Source organism: Eubalaena glacialis, chromosome 3, assembly GCF_028564815.1.
Source record: "Eubalaena glacialis isolate mEubGla1 chromosome 3, mEubGla1.1.hap2.+ XY, whole genome shotgun sequence".
Taxonomy (NCBI): domain Eukaryota; kingdom Metazoa; phylum Chordata; class Mammalia; order Artiodactyla; family Balaenidae; genus Eubalaena; species Eubalaena glacialis.
The window spans coordinates 126,466,351-126,486,818 of record NC_083718.1 but is presented as its reverse complement, the minus strand read 5'-3'; the positions used below and the strand labels follow the sequence as shown (position 1 = coordinate 126,486,818).

The 20,468-nt window shown below is 40.6% G+C and overlaps 1 protein-coding gene across 1 annotated transcript in view; it reads left to right on the top strand.

The window, feature by feature from the left end:
• The first annotated feature begins 15,256 nt into the window (after positions 1–15,256).
• Positions 15,257–20,468, top strand: part of PTGFR (prostaglandin F receptor) — a 61,962-nt gene continuing 56,750 nt past the window's right edge. The window contains exon 1 of the mRNA XM_061186419.1: positions 15,257–16,054. Within this exon, the coding sequence (XP_061042402.1) occupies positions 15,257–16,054 (798 nt within the window). The remainder of the gene's footprint in view (positions 16,055–20,468) is intronic.

Below are 20,468 nucleotides of genomic sequence, written 5' to 3'. Positions count from 1 at the left end.
ACTGTTGACTGGTTAGTTAAACGTTCTGAATTAGTAACTCTGAATGTATGTACCCTGAGAAGTAGTCCATCACAGAGATTGTACAGCACATAGACAAAACGAAAAGGTGGAATAATTTTAAAAAAAGAAAACAAAAGGGGGTTATATTTCTATCTAATCATTCAGGGGTGATTCAATTCAATAGAGACTTCATTTCTTTCACAGAAAGAAATGTTGTAAGACGTGGCAGAGGTAAAGTAATTATGTGAATAATGCTAGGCAGTATGGCTTCTTTGGATGCCTTTACCACATTGTGAAATTCTCTGTGAATGCTTCTCAAGATCACATATGATACAGTCAAATTCTCAACTAAATATTTTAAACTACTTGTATGATTTCACCTTATACAGTTTAACTTTACTAATGCAACTGGTATTTATTGAGTCCTTACTGTGTTCCAGGTTTGGGTTGAGATAACCTGAGGGAACAAAACAGACAGAATTCCTATCCTTGTTGGGATAGGCTGAGAAATGCCCACCAAAGAAGTTGACATCATAGTCCCAGGAAGCTGTGAATATGTTACTTTCTGTGGCAAAGGGACTTTGCTGGTAGGATTAAGTTAAGGACCTTGAGATGGGAGGTTAGCCTGGATTATCCCTGTGAGCCCTAAATGTGATTACAAGTGTCTTTACAAGAGGGAGGCAGAGAGAGATTTTCCTTCAGGAGAGAAGGTGGAGATTGGAGTGATGTGCTATGAAGATATAGGAAGGGCCCACAAGCCACGAAATGAGGGTGGCTTCTAGAAGTTGAAAAAGAGAAAGAGATGGATCCTCTCGTCAGAGCCTCCTTGCTGATACCTTGGTGTTAGCCCAGTGAAACTGGCTTTGGACTTCTGACCTCCAGAACCATAAGAGAACACATTTATGTTGTTTAAGCCACTGAATCTGAAGAAGTTTGTTATTGCAGCCATGGGATACTAAGGCATTCACGGAGATGTCATCCTAGAGGGGGAGAGAGCAAATAATAGTTACAATAAAGAAAGAAATCATATATTATGTTAGAAGTTAATAAGTACTATGGAAAAGAGGAAAAGTAGTGCATGGTAAGAGGGATGGAGAGGGCCTGATCCATGCAGGGGTGCTGGTGAGGCATGCGGGGAACAGTTTACAGTATAACTAGGAATAGAACTTATTGAGAAAGGGAGATTAGAACAAAGACATGAAGTTGGTAAAGGAGTTGGCTAAGCAGATATCTGTGGGAAAATTATTCCAGTCGGAGAGAACAACAGTACACATGCCCTAAGGTAGGAAAAAAAGGCAGGGTGATTAAGATGACAAGGTAGAGAAGGATGATTAGAGAGGTAGTTGCTAGCTGATCGTGTAAGCCATCGTAAAGTCTACTGTTAGGAAAACGAAACCATTTTACAGATTTGCTAGAAGGTATTTTTTAGAAGATAATAAATATCTGGTCAGTTAAGTTAAATAGGCTTCAATTGAAGAAAATTATTGATAGGGTAAACTAGGGGATAACCCTAGACCCAGAGACATCTTCTAAATTAGTTTCGAAACACCAGTTTGGAAGAGTGAAATCAATTAACTGATGATGTGTGTCAGACAATAGTTTTCCATTGCTTTTGAGTGTAAATACATAAGGACTGTACTTAAACTGAATTTCAGTGGGTATCACTGCCTGTTTTTATTTTATAAAGTTTTGATTATTTTAAGGTCAAACTTCACAATTCTGATGAAATAATTTCTTCTTAATTTTTTTCTTCTTCTAGCATACGGTTTTGGATTACTGTGTGCAGTTTTGGTATAGTCTACATCTGGATTTAATGTACCTGAAACTGGCAGATTCCACATGTGAGGCAGGGGTAACTATCAATAAATTTTAGTTGGATGGGTCAGCCTCAGCACCTCATGGCCGAACAGCCTAGACTGACCAATTTGAGCAGATGTCTTGGTAAATTGAAGGCACAACGACACAAGGATTGCCAGCCTAATCCTGGCCCAGTGGTTCATTTCATATTCCAAGTACCTTCAGGCTTTCAGTGGCAGCCTGGTTTACCCAGAGTGTTTTCCATACCACACCCTGATGTGGTTAAGTTCTAAAATCACCTGTAGATGTGGTGTGATTATGAGCTCAACTCCTCTTTCTTCTTCACGTGTTATATTTGGGTGATGTCTACCATGCCAATTCTATCAAAGGTCTCTTGCCCACTTAAATTTCAGCTATATAACTTGATGGCAAACTTACTCCAGAAAGTCTGGAATCGTTGTATCCAGAATTTTGTTCAAGCTAAACCCATAAACATTTGTTGAATAAATTAGTAAACCAGTGGCAGAATTAGCAGGGAGTGTCTGTCTTTGTTAGAATCTTCTCTAGCAGATTCCTGGGCTTGTTCTGATGGAGTGATCAGTGGGCTCAGACCACAAGCAAAGGGGAATTGGAGTAGACCTTGCCCATGGGGTACGTGGGAAGAGTCCTAGGCACTTGCATGTCCGGTGGGCTGACTTACACTAATTCCACTTCATTCACCCACTCTTTACAAACAGGCTTTTCCCTTGGTTTCTTATTCTGTCCTCTAGTTCCTTGTGTGACTGGTTCTCTGTATGGAATGCTATCTAACTGCTGGTGCCCTGACCACGTGCATGGTGTATGGGAAGGTCGTTTTCATGTAGAGGCCAAGCAGTAGGATTAGGATTTTGTACCAGGGTTCTCCAGAGAAACAGAGCCACTAAGTTGTGTGTGTATATGTATATACACTGAACACCTGAATAGAACAAAAAGGCAGGCATCCCCAAGTGCGAGGGAATTCTCCAGCGGTCTGCCTTTAGACTGGAACTGGAGCATGGTCCTTCTGGGTCTCTGCCTGTGGGCTGAACGCTCATGTAGTATATTACATATATATGTATATAATATATACTTTATATATAATTTACATATATAATATGTGTAATATATATATGTAGTGTATATATGCACACACACATGCATACACAAGCGCACACACACACACCTTATTGATTCTGTTTTTCTGGAGAACAAATACAGAATCCTAAAGAGCATTCTAGCCTAGTCATTTCTCTTTTCTGTTCCCTCGCCTGTTGTTCTCCAGTGTGTAGATGAGACGTCTGAAGATCAGAGGAGTCCAGTGACTTGTCCAAGATGATCAGCTAATTAGTGACTGAGTTGGTATGTTGAGCTATCGGTGGGGTAGGGAGAGAGGGGGCATCAAAGATGACTAATATATTGACCTGCTGGATACCTGGGATTGTCTAAAGGAACAGAGATGTCAGGAGAATGTTCACATTTTGAGACAAAGTTTGACCCTCATTCAATTGTGTTTAAACCATCAGCTGTGGCAGAGATGCAGAAGGTAGTCAATGTGCAAGAGAGGTGTTCTGGAAAGGGAGACATCTCTGTCTGATGATTGTCCTGTTGAGAATAGAGATTTATTCTCAATTATGATGATGTGAAAGAACAAGAGTCCTAGGCACTTGCATGTCCGGTGGGCTGTGAAAAGAGCATGTGTGAAAAGAGCCAAGTTTCTATTTGTCAAGGACGCAGCGTTCTGACAGCAGCATTGTTCCCTCTGATTAGTGAAAAATGGCTCTGGCTGACACTTTCACAAGATGAGAGCCTCTTACAGTCAGAAAAGTCACACTCTGAAAGCCAAAATTGTTTTGAATTAAAAAAAAATTCGTGACCATACAGAGCTTTCAATTTGAGTAAAAAAATTTTTACAATAGAAGAAGAAACAATGTCAACAACATTAGAATAAGTTCCAACTAGCCTTTTTGAAAATGAGATGTGATGCCTCAGCTCTGCCTGGGTAGGAAACATGCTGTGGAGAAAGTGGCTAATTAGTTGCACAATTCAGTCTGAGAACGACTTTTCCTCTCAATTTTTTTTTCTGCCTTGTGTGTTGGATAACGTGAGAGTATTTTTTGGTTTTAATTTATTCAGTCTATAATTTTTATCTCCACTTCACATTGTCTAGAGAGATATGGTTACTGAGACAAGGGAAAACACACATGTATGTGGTGATTCAATACACTCTAATGATCATCAACAAAGGAAATGTGCTAAGTTTTAGGGAAGACACAAAAATATAGATGACACAGCCTCTCTGTCAGTTTAGCAGGTAGAAAGCTTTTAGTGCCGTAAGGGAAAAGTTGTTACAGGAATTTATTCATTCACTTACCAAATGTTTATTGATTGTATGTTATAGCCTAGGGGTACCCAGCTGACTAGGATCCAGTGTTCAGTGTGTGTAAGCTGAGAAAGAAATGCAAAAAAAGCAGGAAAAAGGGCAAAGGTACTAAAATATAAAGCTTTTCCTTCTTTTGTGGTCTGTCTCTGGCCTTGTCTTGGTGTTGTTTATTTGCTGTTTGATGTTCTAAGAAAATAGAAACTAAAATATTACATTGCTAGCATGAATTTTATTGTTCTCTATATGGTGCAATGCCAATTCAAATGCAAATATCACATTTCACTTTGGGGTGGAGTCACCGAAATCACACAATTTGTATTTTGTGGCTTGTCCTTCAAGGGTGCCTCTAGCTGGTCAGAGACAAACTCAAGACTGAATGAGGAAGGTTGGAAGGAAGAAGAGAAAATCTGGCAGCCTGGAGCTGGCTGAGGGGGCCCTTGGGGCACAGGGGCCAGTGCAAAATCCTCACAGATACCCAAGGGTCCCGTTCCGTGATTTGAGGTGTGTGTGCATTTGCTGGGGCCTGATGGCTACTGGGTTCCTCCTCCCCTCAAACAAGGGACCCATGTGCAGTGTCCCAGTAGGGGACTTGGGCCAAGGGAGTCTAGTCAGGTGGCTCCCTGTTTCCACGGGCCCTCTGCCCCAACCCACGGTAGATGGGAGACCCCTAAAGATCTTAACCCTCTGTGCCAGGATGTGCTCAGTACCTGGCTGAGGGGGTGAGAGGCTTGTCCTGCCTTGTCCTCACCTGGAGTGGGAATGGCAGCAGCCATGCTTGGCCCAGAGATGTCAGAGTGTGTGCCTGATCTCCACCCTACCAAAGCTCGTGGCCAGGCCCCTTCCCAGGTAAAGAGTGGCAGCAGTCACCTGCTGGCGGTGTCAGAGGAGACTGGCTGAGGTCTGGGACAGGGGAAAGGGTGGCCAAGAACCCATCCCAGGGAGGCCCATCCCAGGGAGGTGGGATTGTACAGGAGTTGGAGGTCTAAGCCCTTGGTGCAGGCTCCATTGTCCCATTGGACTTCACTTAAATACACAAGTTCAAAGATAAAATGATTAAGAAATTTCAAGGTGGCACTGGCTGCATGTCCAAGAAGGAGGTCCTACTCTGGAGTTCAGCTTGTGGCTATTGTTTCCACAGCTGAGATGGCTCCATCTTTCAAGAAAAGCAGTTTCCCTTTTGTGCTGAGTTGGAGGAACAGTGAACCTATCACTAGTTTCTTCTTCAAGCTCTCTTTACTTAAATTGCAGTTCAAGGGACTCATTTTTAATGTTTTTTTAAGGGGAGGTTTTCTTTACTTTAGCAAGGATGGTCTCATCACCTTTCATGGTGGTTTCAGATTTGCTTTGGATTTGGGTGCGGGTGTTTTGAAACTTCACTGAAGCAACATTCACGTGAAAACTCTGGACAAATACTGAATGCAGATGAGGAATCAAGATGACCCCTGATAACTACTTAGCCACAAAAGGACATTCCGTGACAGCTGCCAATACTGGGAAAACCCTGCGTGTCCAACCACAGCATGCGGGGGCGTCTTGACTGCTTATCATTTTCAGGGAGGCCATCGGGCTAAGGGTTAGGGTCAAGGAGTTGAACAGACCTGGTACTGAGTTCCTCCTCCGCCGTTAAGCAATTTAACCCCTTAATCTTTCTGTGCCTCAGTTGCCTCTGTGCAAAATGAAGATCATGATTTTGCCTGTTTTAATAGAGTTCTAGGGCAAGTTAATTGAATATATATGTAAAGTGTTTAGCATTGAGACACAGCCAATTCTCGATAGATGTAAATTCTATATCTTTTCATATGCAAGCATGCAAAAAAAAGTGAAGGAGACAAAGTTTCTTTACATAACACTGTCTTCCTTTTTGGCCCCTGTGGGGTCCCCAGTGCCTTCAGGCATTTCTGTGATGCTGCATCTGGTCCATTCTCTCCCCTGATGCAAACTCTTGCTTGCCACTTTCACTTTTGTCAAACACTGTATGTCTTGTGTCTCACCTGCTCAGGGCCACTTAAAAATGATAGTTTACTGGGTGGATTAAATTTGCTTCTTAGTTAGATCCTAGCTATCTATATGAAATATTGAAGTCAAATAAATCAGGAAGAAAAGTATCAAAAGGGCGAATGGGAGCCAGGAAAAGGATGAAGGTGAAGTGGAAAGAAACGTGAAAAATCGGTCATTAACAAGAACTAGCATGTTAGTCTAGATTTTAAGTTTCTTGAAGGCAGAAGCTGGGGCTACATGATCCCTGCATCTGAAAAGTCCTTAGCACAACACCTTGCTCAGTTTGAGTCTAATACATTTGTAGAATAAATAGTGAATGGTGATGGGTACCCATGGCTCCAGAAGGAGTAGCCGGGGGCAGGGTCCAGGCTGATGGGGAGGTGTGGGAGTAAACGGGAGGTTTAAGAGGATCTGCATGGCCCCCTGTCCCTGAAAGAAGCATAAATTGCTGAGCACCTCATGGTTTGGGTTGCATCTCACTTTCATCATAGCTGTGTGATCTTGGACAAAGAATTTATGTTTCTTGGGTTTCGGTTTCCTCATCTCTCCTCTGTGTAATGAGGAGATGACCATCTGGCGACCATCTGGTGGTGTTGATGCGTGCATTTAAAGAGCCTGTCACAGTGCTGGCCACAGGGCAGGAAATCGATAAATATTATCTTTCTATTCTGCTTCCTTCCAACCTTTCCCATCTTTTCACCTCATAGGCTTTCCATTCTGCCTGTCTTGAAGAGTTAACAGAAACATCAGTGCTAAAAAAGTGGCATCGTGGGTCTTGGATCTTGTGAAAGGATGTAGATGGATTATTGAAAAACTTCTTGCACCAAAAGAAAAACAATACAGGCATCTGTCCTTCTGGTGGTAGGCTTAGCAGCAACAAACCCTGTGCATAAAGGACAACACTTTATGTTTTATTAAACCCAGAGGCAATACGAAGAGTTGGTAAGAGTATGGGTTTTGTGGTCAGACAGACTCGGTTTTGTCACATGTACATGCCACTCAAATCAGGCAAGTTACTTCTCTGTGCTTGGGTTTCCACTTCTGTAGTATGTCTACTTCATTCATTCATTCATTCATTCATGAGCACTTCCACAGCACGTGCAAGGTGCTGGAAATACAATGGCGATGATAGACATGCAGTTAGCATGAGGTACAGAAACCACAATAACTTCTGAGCACTGAAGCCTGAATAGGGATCAGGCAATGTGTGAGGGGTTGGAGGAAGATTGCTAAAGATAGAGGTAGCCGAAGGCCAAGGGACAGGTTGTAGGAGTCGAGGATGTCAGTGTTGCTGAGGCAAAGAGTTTGAGCAGTGGGGAAGGAGAGTTAAACCTTGGGGCAGAAATAGGGGGATAGATTAGGAAGAGCCTTGAAAACCACCCTTAAAGAATTCAGAGTTTATCCTAAGGATGACAATAGCACTTCCCAAATAGTACTTCCGAGGTGGACCAGAGTCCAGTGGGAACCACTGAGCATTGTAGGTCTGTCAATGAATAATAATTTCTCCATGCATATATGGAAACTCGGTCCATGAGAGATATAGGTTTCAGATTAGTGGGGAAGGGAGGATGTACAAATCTGATAGGGCTGCCATAACAAAGTACCACAAACTGGGTGACTTAAACAACTGAAATATATTGTCTCACAGTTCTGGAGGCTAGAAGTCCAAAATCAAGGTGTTGGCAGCATTGGTTCATTCTGAGGGATGCTGAGGGCAGCACTGGTTCGTTCTGAGGGCTATGAGGGCTATGATTCTCTTCCTTTTTGGCCCCTGTGGGGTCCGAAAAGGCCTCTTTCCATGGCATGTAATCGGGTCATCTTCATGTTCACATGGTGTTCTCCTTGTGTGTCTGTCTCCAAATTTCCCCTTTTTATAAGGACACCAATCAGATTGAATTAGGGCCCACCCTGATGGCCTCATTTTAACTTGATTACCTCTGTAAAGACCTTATCTCCAAATAAGGTCACTTTCTGAGGTGCTAGGGCTTAGGACTTCAATATTTGCATTTTGGGGGACACAATTCAACCCATAATAGTGGGATTATTTAATAATGGCACCACAAATGTTGATTATCCATATGGAGAAAAACCCTGGATTCCTACTTCACAAATACTCAAAAATAATTATCTGAAGGATTAAAGACTTAAATGTGGAAGGCAAAAATGTTAAAACATTTAGAAAATATATAGTAGAATATCTTTATAATCCAGATTCTGGAAGGCGTTTTAAAATGTGACACAAAAAATGCTAGAGTACAACATAAAATATGAGATTAAAAATATTTAAATTTGACAACATTAAATTAAGCACTGCTTGTAAAAGAATGATAGCAAAGAAATGATAGTAAAGAAAATGAAAAGGCAAGCTGTGATTTGGAAAAAGATGTTTGCTCTACAACTGATAGAGGATTAGTATCTAGAACACATAAAGAATTAATAAGAAGACAAATAACCCAATAAAAATTTGGACAAAAGAGACGAACAGATATTTCATAGAAGAAGAAACAGGAATGCAAAGAGAAATATAATTTAGTTCCCCAATGTGATATCACTTTACAACCATCTGGTTGGTAATAATTAAAGAGAGAGACAATTCCAAGTATTATCACAAACATAAAGGAAAACTCTTAGGCACAGCCTTATCTTGGCAAGTTAGACATTCTCATATGCTATGACCCGGTAATTTCACTCTAGGTATATATCCTAGAGAAACTCCTACACAAAGTGATAAATACAAGATTATTCATAGTAGATTATTTCCTAAGAACAAAAAACTGGAAATAATCCCAATGGTTATTAACAGGATGATATTCTAAAAATTTGGATATCTAAACATTGAGTGACTATAGAATTTTGTAAATGAATAACTATTACTGCATACAATATGTGTGAATCTTATAAATCTTGCATTAAAAAAACAAGTTACAGAAGGTTAAGTTACAAAACAAGGAAAATTAAATTACATATTGGTTCATCTGGTTATTTATGTGATAAAACAATAAAAGGCAAGAGAATGATGACAAACAATTCAGGATAGGGGTTATCTCTGGGGGAGGGATACAGAGGAATGAAATGGAGGCAGAAATATGCAGATAGATGTAACAATATTAGTAATGTTCTAGTAGAGCCATTGTTATGGATGGAATTACTCCCTCCCCCTCAAATATGCTGAAGTCCCAACCCCCGGTATCTCAGAGTGTGACTGTATTAGGAAATAGGGTTGTTGCAGATGTAATCAATTAAGATCAGGTCGTACTGGAGTAGGGTGGATCCCGAATCCAATATGACTGGGCTCCTTATAAGAAGATGGCCATGTGAGGACAAAGAGAGAGAATGGCATGTGAAGATGAAGGCAGAGATTGGAGTGAGGCATCTACAAGCCAAGCAACGATAAAGATTGCCAGAAATTCATCAGAAGCTAGGCCAGGGTTATGGAACAGATTCTCCCTCACAGCCCTCAGGAGGAACTAACCAACACCTTGATTTTGGACTTCTAACCTCCACACTATAAGACAATACATTTCTGTTGTTTAAGCCACTCAGTTTGTGGTACTTTGCAACAGCAGTCCTAGGAAATGAATGCAGTCCTTAAATTAGATAGTACGTGCATCGGTGTTTATTTTATATTATAATTCACAACTTACAAATGCATTATGTGTGTTACTTTTTGTGTTTCAAAGAGTTACATAATAAAAATAAAAAAAACAAAAGAAGTTGTTATTAGTTTCATGACTACTAAGCTGGGTGTCGTTTCTAGTATTAATGTCAATGGCAAGTTCCAGAAAAGTTTTCCTAGACAGTTTTATTAAAACTATAAAAATCAACTTCCAACACTTCCTTTGATTTTTATGGAGTTTTTATTTCAGCCTCAGTGTCACTGAGTCCCAGTTTCTCTGACTTTAATTATAATGTGCACACTCTTCTGAGCAAAGTGTTCTGCATATAATCCTGAAGGAAGGTGATTGCCAGGTACACACCTGTCATGGTATGTTACCTCCTTGTAGACAGGCTGACATCAGCTTTGCCTCCACTAAAGGGAAGCCACCGAATCACATCAAGGGTTTGGACACACGTTCCACAAAAGTAAGTACCCTCCCCCAGCCTAGAAGCCATACCAGAGCAGGGGCTTGGATTCTTTGTCCACACAGCTGTACCTCTGCTTCTTAGAAACAGTGCCTGACACAAAGTAGGTGCTTAAGAAATTTGTTGAATGAATGTATAAATTAAGAGTTTTATGTGCATCCACTTAGCACTAACAATACCAACTACCACTTTTCAGAAGAGTTTATCAGCCATCCCCTCCCCCCCACACACAATTTTTGATCTGTTTGTTTCTCTCATCTGCTGATTGGCCAGCTCTTCTTCCTTATATAAGCAGTCAGAGGCTGCCATTGGGAACTTGGAATAGGGGATCAGATTTGGGTGTGATAAGGCCAGACATATATTTTTTTCTTTTAAGTGTAGTTAGTTAGTTGTTTAATCTTCCATATAAATTAGTAGCCTTCTCTACTGATACTAATATATTCTTTTTATCTTGAGAAGAGATGTAGATGCTTTAGAATCTTTTATTGAGACTCAGGTGAAATGTGTCTTGATTAAGGAATGGATTCTAAAAAAGGAACTCCAAGAATACACGTGAAGTAGATGCTTTTTTTTAAAAAAAATGGGATTTATCTAGTACTTTGAAAAATAAATTAATAATGTTTTGAATATATTACATAATAAATATTATGACTTGAAATTGCATTAATGAGAATTTTCTCTTTTTTTTACCCAGTAGATTGAGCAGCTGTTGTTAGTGAGATGTGCCAGGGAGAGATGGGGACTGTTCAAGATTTTGAAGTGTGATACTGTAAATGTCGGTTGTAACATTGGTGAATTCAGACAGCATTGGATATGTGACCAGGCATAGTCCTGGGTGAGGATGGAGAGATGAATGAGACTTCTGCAGGAATTCAATTCAGTGGGAGAGACATAAGTAGATAGGTAATTGCATCTAATGTGATTAAGTGCTGTTAATCACTAAAGGAAAGAATAGTGCTCTGTGTCATGCACATTTTCCATGTGGTTTATTACATAGTTGTTTTTTGGACACTGGTCATCCAGATGTAATATTTCTCTACTAACCAGAATATTTGGTTAACCAAATTTTTCAATTCCCTGACCATACCTGAGTAACAGTTTATTTTACAAGTTATGATCATATCATTAAAAAAAAAAAAAAAAAACCTCAATATCTACCACAGGGGAAAGCTGTGCAATCATTCTTTTCTATAGTTAATGGCTAATTTATTTTATCTCACTGTAGCACTTTATGATCCTTTCCAATTTCTAGGAATTTAGAGGCTCTTTCTGATTTTAGAATGGAGAAAAGAGGGTTTATTTCCATGTGGCATTGGTTTTTCACAAAAGTTGTGGCAATATTTTACTGATAAAAAGAGCAAAGGTCAGTAATAGATTTCCATAAGTGATTAGCTATAAAAATGAGATAGTTAATAGGTACAGATCAAAACAATATTAGCAAAAAGTGGTTACAGCATTAAAATGGCTCAAATTATAATTCCTAACGAAGTAGTGGATTTTTCTTTACTTGATCATAAAATAATCTCCACAAAATTTGTTGAGTCACATCTCTTTGGGTAAACATACCACTAGAAATTCTCTCACCATTGGGCTTTTTTGATCATTAAAATGTTACTAATGCTTTATCTGCATGTGTCCTGTGAGAATACTGCTTATCCCTTTCCCTTCTCACATTCTTTAGAAAGCTAGGAACAGTCCAGTCCTCTAAGTGACAGTGAATCCTAAGGCAGTGACTTTCCATTGACAACACGTGGCCCGAATACCTGTTTTTAACTTCCTGGGGATATCGGTCCCTAAGCCCCAATACACCATCTCTTTCCTTCTACCTGGTTTCTTTATCCTTTTTGAGCTGGATTTGGGATGAACTGTCTGCAAACTACAATCTGACAGTTCAAGACGCTGTCACGACAGCAGCTTTCTGCAGGCTTTCCTCAGCTCTCCTGGTTCCTATTTTACAGCCGTAGGGATGGCGCCTTTAGCTGGAGAATGAGTTTAAAACAAAACTTTTCCCTAAGTGGTCGGGCAGCTGAGGGGGCCGCTCTGATTGATGTTGAGGAGGGGGACGTAGCATCCGAGCGCGGTGCTCAAGTCTCTCCGGGTCCGGCTCTGGGCTCAACGCAAAAGGGGCGGAGAGGAAGGGGCGGAGGTCAACCGCGCCCTCCACCCCGCCCAGGCGGTGAGCGCCGCTAGGTGCTAAAGGATCGGAGGAGCCCAGCGCACCCGGCAGGTTCCGCGCTGCGAGAGCGCGCGGAAGCACGCGCGGCGAGACAGAGTCGGAGCGCGGGCCGGAGCCGGAGCGAGAGCGCGGCGCAGCGCCCCAGGAACCGGCGGCAGCGACGGAGCGGAGCCGGGCGCGGGATGGCCCACGGACCCGCACGCTCTTCTGCTCCACCTAGAGCCCTGCCCGCGGCCCGGGATGCCAAGGTAAACACCCCTTCAGCGGCTGGATTCCCACGTGTTGGCCTCCGGTTGCTCAACCCGACTGAGGTTTAGCCACCCTACCCCGGACGCCCGGCGGCAGCTGCAGCCGGCGGCACCGGACGGCACCTTAGCCTGAGCTGGCCAACAAGTTTGGACCAGATGCCCCAAGCTGGGGAGACCCGCAGAGCAATGTCTGATCCGTCCGGAGTCTGAGGTGCGTGCCTGGGGACCGGGTAGAACGGATCTCAGAGGAGGGAAACGGGTAAAGGAAAAGATCCCCTTCCCTCTCCTTGCTTCCCTGCCCGCGACACTTCGACTCCGGCATCCGGGCCAGCGCAGGCCTTTGGCGCCCCCCGGGGTGGGAGGGAAACCGGCCTCTGGCGTTTGAGCAATCGCAGAAAGTTTCAGGCAGTTAAGAGGTTTGGGAAGGATGTTGCAAGCAGAGGCCTGGGGGCGGTGGGGTAGTAGTGATCGAAAGTCGAGCTGTGAGTAAGACCCGGAGGAGGCGGCTGCCCTCCGGGCAGCCCCGGGCGGCCCCACTTGGGCAGGTCCCAGGAAAGGCTGGCTCCGAATTCCCAGCCTCCCGGAAAGCTGCTGGGGAAACGCCGGCGGAAATAGCTCGGGACGGGGTGGCAGTGGTGGTGGGTATAGAGGGTCTGTGACTCAGGCCTCAACTCACTGGGGAAAGAGAGACAAATAAATAATTAGCCTGGGATGTAGCTACCCTGAAGCTGTAACTTAGATCGACAGCATCTAGGCAGATGCGCCCACAGTGAGGGCGGCCCGCCTTCTTTGCTCTCTTCAGCCAACATTTCTGCACAGGTGGTAGCTGGACCAGAAAACCTTCCTAGAGACTCAACGCTGAGCCTTCCAGGGGTCACTGATGCGTGTGGTTTGCTGTTATTTGACCTAAATCAAATAGTTTTAGAACTTATTCAGAGAAGCCCCATGCAGCGTCAGTGGGCTTGTTTGTGGCTCCACTTTGCACCCTCTCAAAGTTTGGAGAAGATGATTTTGTCTGCCTGACAGTCATAGGTCCCAAAGGAATAATCTGCACTTTGGGGACAAAGCTTATCAGAGAAAAAAGCAGAAACTTTAGAAAGTCACCTAGTTATTAAAATAGACTATTATACTTTAAAAACTCAACTGGGATCCAAAAATGGGCAGAAGACCTAAATAGACATTTCTCCAAAGAAGATATACAGATTGCCAACAAACACATGAAAGAATGCTCGACATCATTAATCATTAGAGAAATGCAAATCAAAACTACAATGAGATATCATCTCACACCGGTCAGAATGGCCATCATCAAAAAATCTAGAAACAATAAATGCTGGAGAGGGTGTGGAGAAAAGGGAACACTCTTGCACTGTTGGTGGAAATGTAAATTGATACAGCCACTATGGAGAACAGTATGGAGGTTCCTTAAAAAACTAAAAATAGAACTACCATATGACCCAGCAATCCCACTACTGGGCATATACCCTGAGAAAACCATAATTCAAAAAGAGTCATGTACCAAAATGTTCATTGCAGCTCTATTTACAATAGCCAGGACATGGAAGCAACCTAAGTGTCCATCAACAGATGAATGGATAAAGAAGATGTGGTACATATATACAATGGAATATTACTCAGCCATAAAAAGAAACGAAATGGAGGTATTTGTAGTGAGGTGGATGGAGTTAGAGTCTGTCATACAGAGTGAAGTAAGTCAGAAAGAGAAAAACAAATACAGTATGCTAACACATATATATGGAATCTAAGGGAAAAAAAAAAAAAAAACGGTCATGAAGAACCTAGTGGTAAGATGGGAATAAAGACACAGACCTACTAGAGAATGGACTTGAGGATATGGGGAGGGGGAAGGGTAAGCTGTGACAAAGTGAGAGAGTGGCATGGACATATATACACTACCAAATGTAAAATAGATAGCTAGTGGGAAGCAGCCGCATAGCACAGGGAGATCAGCTCGGTGCTTTGTGACCACCTAGAGGGGTGGGATGGGGAGGGTGGGAGGGAGGGAGATGCAAGAGGGAAGAGATATGGGAACATATGTATATGTATAACTGATTCACTTTGTTATAAAGCAGAAACTAACACACCATTGTAAAGCAATTATACTCCAATAAAGATGTTAAAAAAAAAAAACTGAACTGGGTTTAAATCTAGCCTTGTTAAGCGACTTCGTAAACCTTAGGAGTTTTAAGGTGTCAGTGAAGTGTCAGGAGGCAGTTTAGGAGGTGCCCAGTGGCAGAGTAGCCATAGAGGTTAACCAAGGGGTCTCAATTCTGGTAGCTTCTTTACCTTGAAAATGAAATGTGGAACTGCAGGCAGATGTGTGCTGTTTTCAGTATGATGCAACCTTGCTCATGACAGGCCAGATAAATCTGATTCCCACCACAGGGTGCTGGGGTGCTTTGGCCTTCAATGTCAGATGAACAGTTATCCAGGGCTCATAATTTCTCTGTCTTTATGCTGCAGATCTCTGGACCGCAAGCCTGCACTGTTTTGAGAGGGAGATGACTTGAGTGGCCAGCTCTTATCTCCACAACAATGTCCACGAACAATTCCAAACAGCCAGTGTCTCCTGCAGCGGGGCTCCTTTCAAATACAACTTGCCAAATAGAAGAAGAGCTTTCAATATCTTTTTCGATAACCTTCATGACAGTGGGAATCTTATCAAACAGCCTTGCTATTGCTATTCTCATGAAGGCATACCAGAGATTTAGACAGAAGTACAAGTCATCGTTTTTGCTTTTGGCTAGTGCTCTGGTAATCACAGATTTCTTTGGGCACCTCATCAATGGAGCTATAGCAGTCTTTGTATATGCTTCTGATAAAGACTGGATCCATTTTGACAAATCAAACGTCCTTTGCAGTATTTTTGGTATCTGCATGGTATTCTCTGGTCTGTGCCCACTTTTTCTAGGCAGTGTGATGGCCATTGAGCGATGTATTGGAGTCACCCAACCAATATTTCACTCTACGAAAATTACATCCAAACATGTTAAAATGATGTTGAGTGGAGTGTGCTTTTTTGCTGTTTTCATAGCTTTGCTGCCCATCCTTGGGCATCGTGACTATAAAATTCAAGCGTCGAAGACCTGGTGTTTCTACAATACAGATCACATCAAAGACTGGGAAGATAGGTTTTATCTTTTACTTTTTTCTTTTCTGGGGCTCCTAGCCCTTGGTATTTCATTTTTTTGCAATGCCATCACGGGAATTTCACTTTTAAGAGTTAAATTTAAAAGTCAGCAGCACAGACAAGGCAGGTCTCATCATTTTGAAATGGTCATCCAGCTCCTGGGTATAATGTGTGTCTCCTGCGTTTGCTGGAGTCCGTTTCTGGTAAGGACCTATGGTTTTGACAATTTTTGCTTTGTTCAGTTAATCGATATTCAATACAAGGTTTCTTGTCTTTTCAAAGTTGGTAGTCTTGATGGGCAATGCTGTTTCATCTTTTAAATGCTGGAATTTACTTCTACTCAGAACTTACTTTAGTTCTCAGCTCTGGCTTAGAAGTAAGCTATTTATGACATAGATGGTTATTTCCCCACAAGCCCAGAATTAAAAGAAATATCTCCCTAAACAATTCTAACCATAGTGTTACCTGTTGCAGTGTGGTATAAAGTAATTTTCACAGAAGTAACATAGTTTTAATATACTGAATATGATTAGTTTCTAAAATGTGAAAAAAAATGGCTATAAAACAATATTGGAATGGACTCCAGTAAGTCTTGATAGAAAATCACATGGACTTGTAATTTATAGACTGGCTGCTTCTCAACACAAAATGACCAGGTCTCAGCTTGCAAAGGGAGGTGATGAGTTGAGATAGTTGGATAGTGCAGATGAACTAGATGGGTAGATAAGGTAAAGAATCACTAGTTCACTAACCCAGGATGATAGTAATGCAGGGAGGGGTATGATTGGCGGGAGAGCCAGGGATTCTTCTCTTATCATTTCATTCCTTCCTCTTTTTCAATTTAGCCAGCAGCTATATTTAACATCTTGGTATTTTTATTTGGAAATGACGGCTAAGTTTAAAGAATTAGCAACAAACATAAATCATTTATATGACTTTCTAGGTAGAAGACAAAATACTTATGATTGATAAGTATAACCATAACTCTCTCCAACAGTTTACTTTATGATGGAAAAAGTGATAGCATACAACGAAAGAGAAAACATCCTTCTGTATGTAGCTCCTGATGGCAGTAAAGATTATTTTCATCCCTTTTTTTGTACCAATGGGGAAACAGATTGGTATCCAAAGATAGTAATACAGGTGATACCCAGGTAGAGGTAAAGCAAAAGGGTGAGACAAAGGTAGACATAACACAAAGGTCATGGTCATACCTTGCATCGTGTTATGCAGGTGCTTGTTAATAATGCAGTTCTTCTAGGCCCCCTTAGGTCCATTGTCCAAGAATTGTTGCCAGTAGAGTTTTAATGAACAATCCTGATGGTCCTGGTGAACAGAAAACTCTTTGAGAGCTGTTGCTGCAGACAGATCCTATGGTAGTTGATTTTATTCTGCAAAAAGATTTCTACTTTTAAAATATTTCTTTATTTCTATCCCTGTTGTTTCCTCACAATTTGAATTTGGCTTCTGGAATTTTTGTATCATTTAAATATTTTTTTCGTGATGTTCCAGAACTGGTCCTAAGGGCCCATCCGAGGAGAGGATAGGCTACATCTGTCAATGGCAAGTCAACATTTTGAGGCTGGCTAATTGTCAATTTAGGAGGCCTTGTGTGACCCCAGTTAGGGGTCTCACCTGAGCTCATAGTTTAGTTGTCTGAATCTGAATAGCAGAGATGAGTTCTATCAACACTTCAAGTCATTTCAGTGTTCATTCTTAGAGAGTTTAATTTATGCTACTTGACAAAGGAAATTCCCTTAGAATAATGCTCCTCTTCTTCTTAAACTTTTAAATAGAGTAGCTTTTTAAAATAAACAGTGAGTCTGAGCAAAAACGAAATTAATTTGACGGTTGGAAAGGGAATACTAAGAAAGGGAGAAAAGAGGTAGCTGAAAATATTTAAAGAAAATGTAAAAATGAAGGTCCTAGCTCTGGAGAACACCTGAAAACCATGAAATAGTGAACTTAATGAGAGACAGATAATCTGGCAACTGGGCTAATCACTGGTGTTTTGGTTTTTGCTTGTTCTGAGTCACCTTTAAAATTCTACTTAGTTCTGGCTTTTGACTTTGAGAAATAGGAGTTACAGGTTAACTACTGTAAGGGAATGGAAAGTAACAAAATTTCATCCTCGCCATGGATATTTTGAATTTATGTTTTTCTCTAATTTTTTTCCTGAATTTTTGGTTTTCTTTACTGTTAAAATATATATTACAATTTAATTCATATTTTGAACATATTTCCTAGTGGATATAATTTTATGTTTGTGAAACATTTTCTGAGGTCTGCGTTCTATTTAACTGTGAATTATTGCCCCACCTATGACACCAATGTATCAATACTTCTAAAATGCTTCTTAGTGTGCAAAATTATTTCTGCATTAGATGTGTAGTAGGTCTACCACAGATACCCCTTGCTGGACTGATGTTTCAAGTTGATTCAAGCATTATTTTCAGTTTCTCTTGTGGAGTCTTGGGTCTTCATGGCAAGTTCTGGCTGAAGGATTTATAACTTGTGGCCTGGGCATAAGTGCCTTGCACATTACATTAAGACCCCCAGACAGCTCTAAATGGAACCTGAGTGAAAAACCCAGGTTTGGGAATACCAAAATAACGCCCAACACTGATTCCTCTGTTGAACCATTTCTCCTTTACCACCTAAGTGCCCAGGAGGAACTGCATAGGTATTAATGACTGAGCCATTATTCTCCACCCTATATTTTAAAAGCTTCTTAGTTTAAAAAATATCTCTGAAACCAAGCTTCTAAATTCCCATAGATGCACTATAATTGTGACATCTTCCATGTCAATGCCCTACTTTACACCATGTGCCTTCTCTCTGATTGATGAGGATGAAATGTTGGATTTGTCATTTGAATGAACATCTGAAGACACTCTTTGACCTGTGTTCACTGTCATTTTCAAGCCTCAAACTGGAATGGGGTACAGGTGCATACACTAAAAGGAGGAAGTGAGTAATGCGGATGATGGTGTCTGGGTTTGGCAGGATTTACTGCATCAAAACATCAATAGTGGTATAATTTCTAAAACTTTTAAAATTTGTAGCTGATGAAAAGGGGGATACTTTATTAAGTTTGATGATTGACTTTAATACAAAGGTAAGATGATCATGATGTTTGTTAGAAATCTCTCTCTCTTTTAATAGACTTAATTTTTCTTGAGTAGTTTTAGGTCTACAGAAAAATGAGTGGAAAACACAGAGTTCACATATAGCTCCTCACGTCTCCACCCCTCCACCCCCAGTCATCCTTATTATTAACATCTTGCATTGATGTAGTACATTCGTTACAATTGATGAGCCAATACTTGTACATTATTATTGACTAAAGTCTGTAGTTTACATTAGGGTTCTCCTTGTGTTGTACAGTGTGTGGGTTTTGACAAATGTATATTGACATGTGTCCACCATTACAGTATCATATAGAATAGTTTCACTGCCCTAAAGATCCCCTATGGTGTTTTTTTTAATTTAATGTGTTTTTTTTCCCACAAAGGGGGAAGTGTGTATGTGTGTGTGTGTGTGTGTGTGTGTATGTGTATTTTCAGGAACTGAAATTTAGAAATGTAGTACAATTGTAATATTAATTTAAAATATAACTTGTTAATGACTTTAAAAAATTTTCAGTATCTGAATTTTATAGTTTTAAACATGGTTAACTCATATAAATTCATTTAATTACAATCCCAACTGAAAAATCCAGGAAAATACAATAGGTACTTATTAGCTAACAATTCCATTTAGCAACAAGTTAATACAAAAATCTTTGAGAGTCAAATGGCAATTATAAAATTGTCTTGCGTGCATTCTAGGTAATCACTTTTTCCAAATAAATAAATCTTGAAGATTTTTTCTGATGTTTCTAGAGTGACGGAGAAAAAGAAGACATTTAACAGCACTTCTAAGTAACATTTCCTTAATAGTCTTTGCTTCTGTCTTTCCACAGGTACTGATTCTTTTTAATGTTCCATTTCTAGAATATGTAGTCCTAAAAGGAATTTATTATTATTGCTATGCTTATTTCACTAGTTTGGCAGAGTATTAAATACTTGTTGACTGCTTGACTGTAACTTAAGTAGTATGAATGTCAAGAGATTGGAAATGATTGACCAGAATGTGGATTCTGAGTTCTGTAGGTGAGCGTTAATTAAGCAAATATTGAAACCAAATGGTAATTTTTAATCTGTTCCTTAAGTCGGCAACTGTCGAGTTATGACACAATTAAACTTCAGGGATCTTTTCTGGAAGGCTGTTTAGTTTGTTTACCTTCTCTTCAAGGGTAGAGGTTCATTTTGAATTGGGAAAAGAAGTATAAAGTATATGAAGAGCAAAATGATATTATGTAGGTGAGTTTACCCAAGAAATGTGTTTTCTTGTGTAGGTAGAGTTTGAATTTGATTTTTCTAAGGTTGTTACTCTTCTGCTAGCATTTCTAGTCATATAGTTAAATATTTGGTCACTAAGATGTTTGTCAGATATAAATCAAAAAATGAATGGTGAATTGAATTCTACTGAATTACTAAAGGTATTGGCATCATAATGACCAGGTCTTACAGGGCTAGTGGCAAATGATGGAACAACACAACAGAATAGAACATT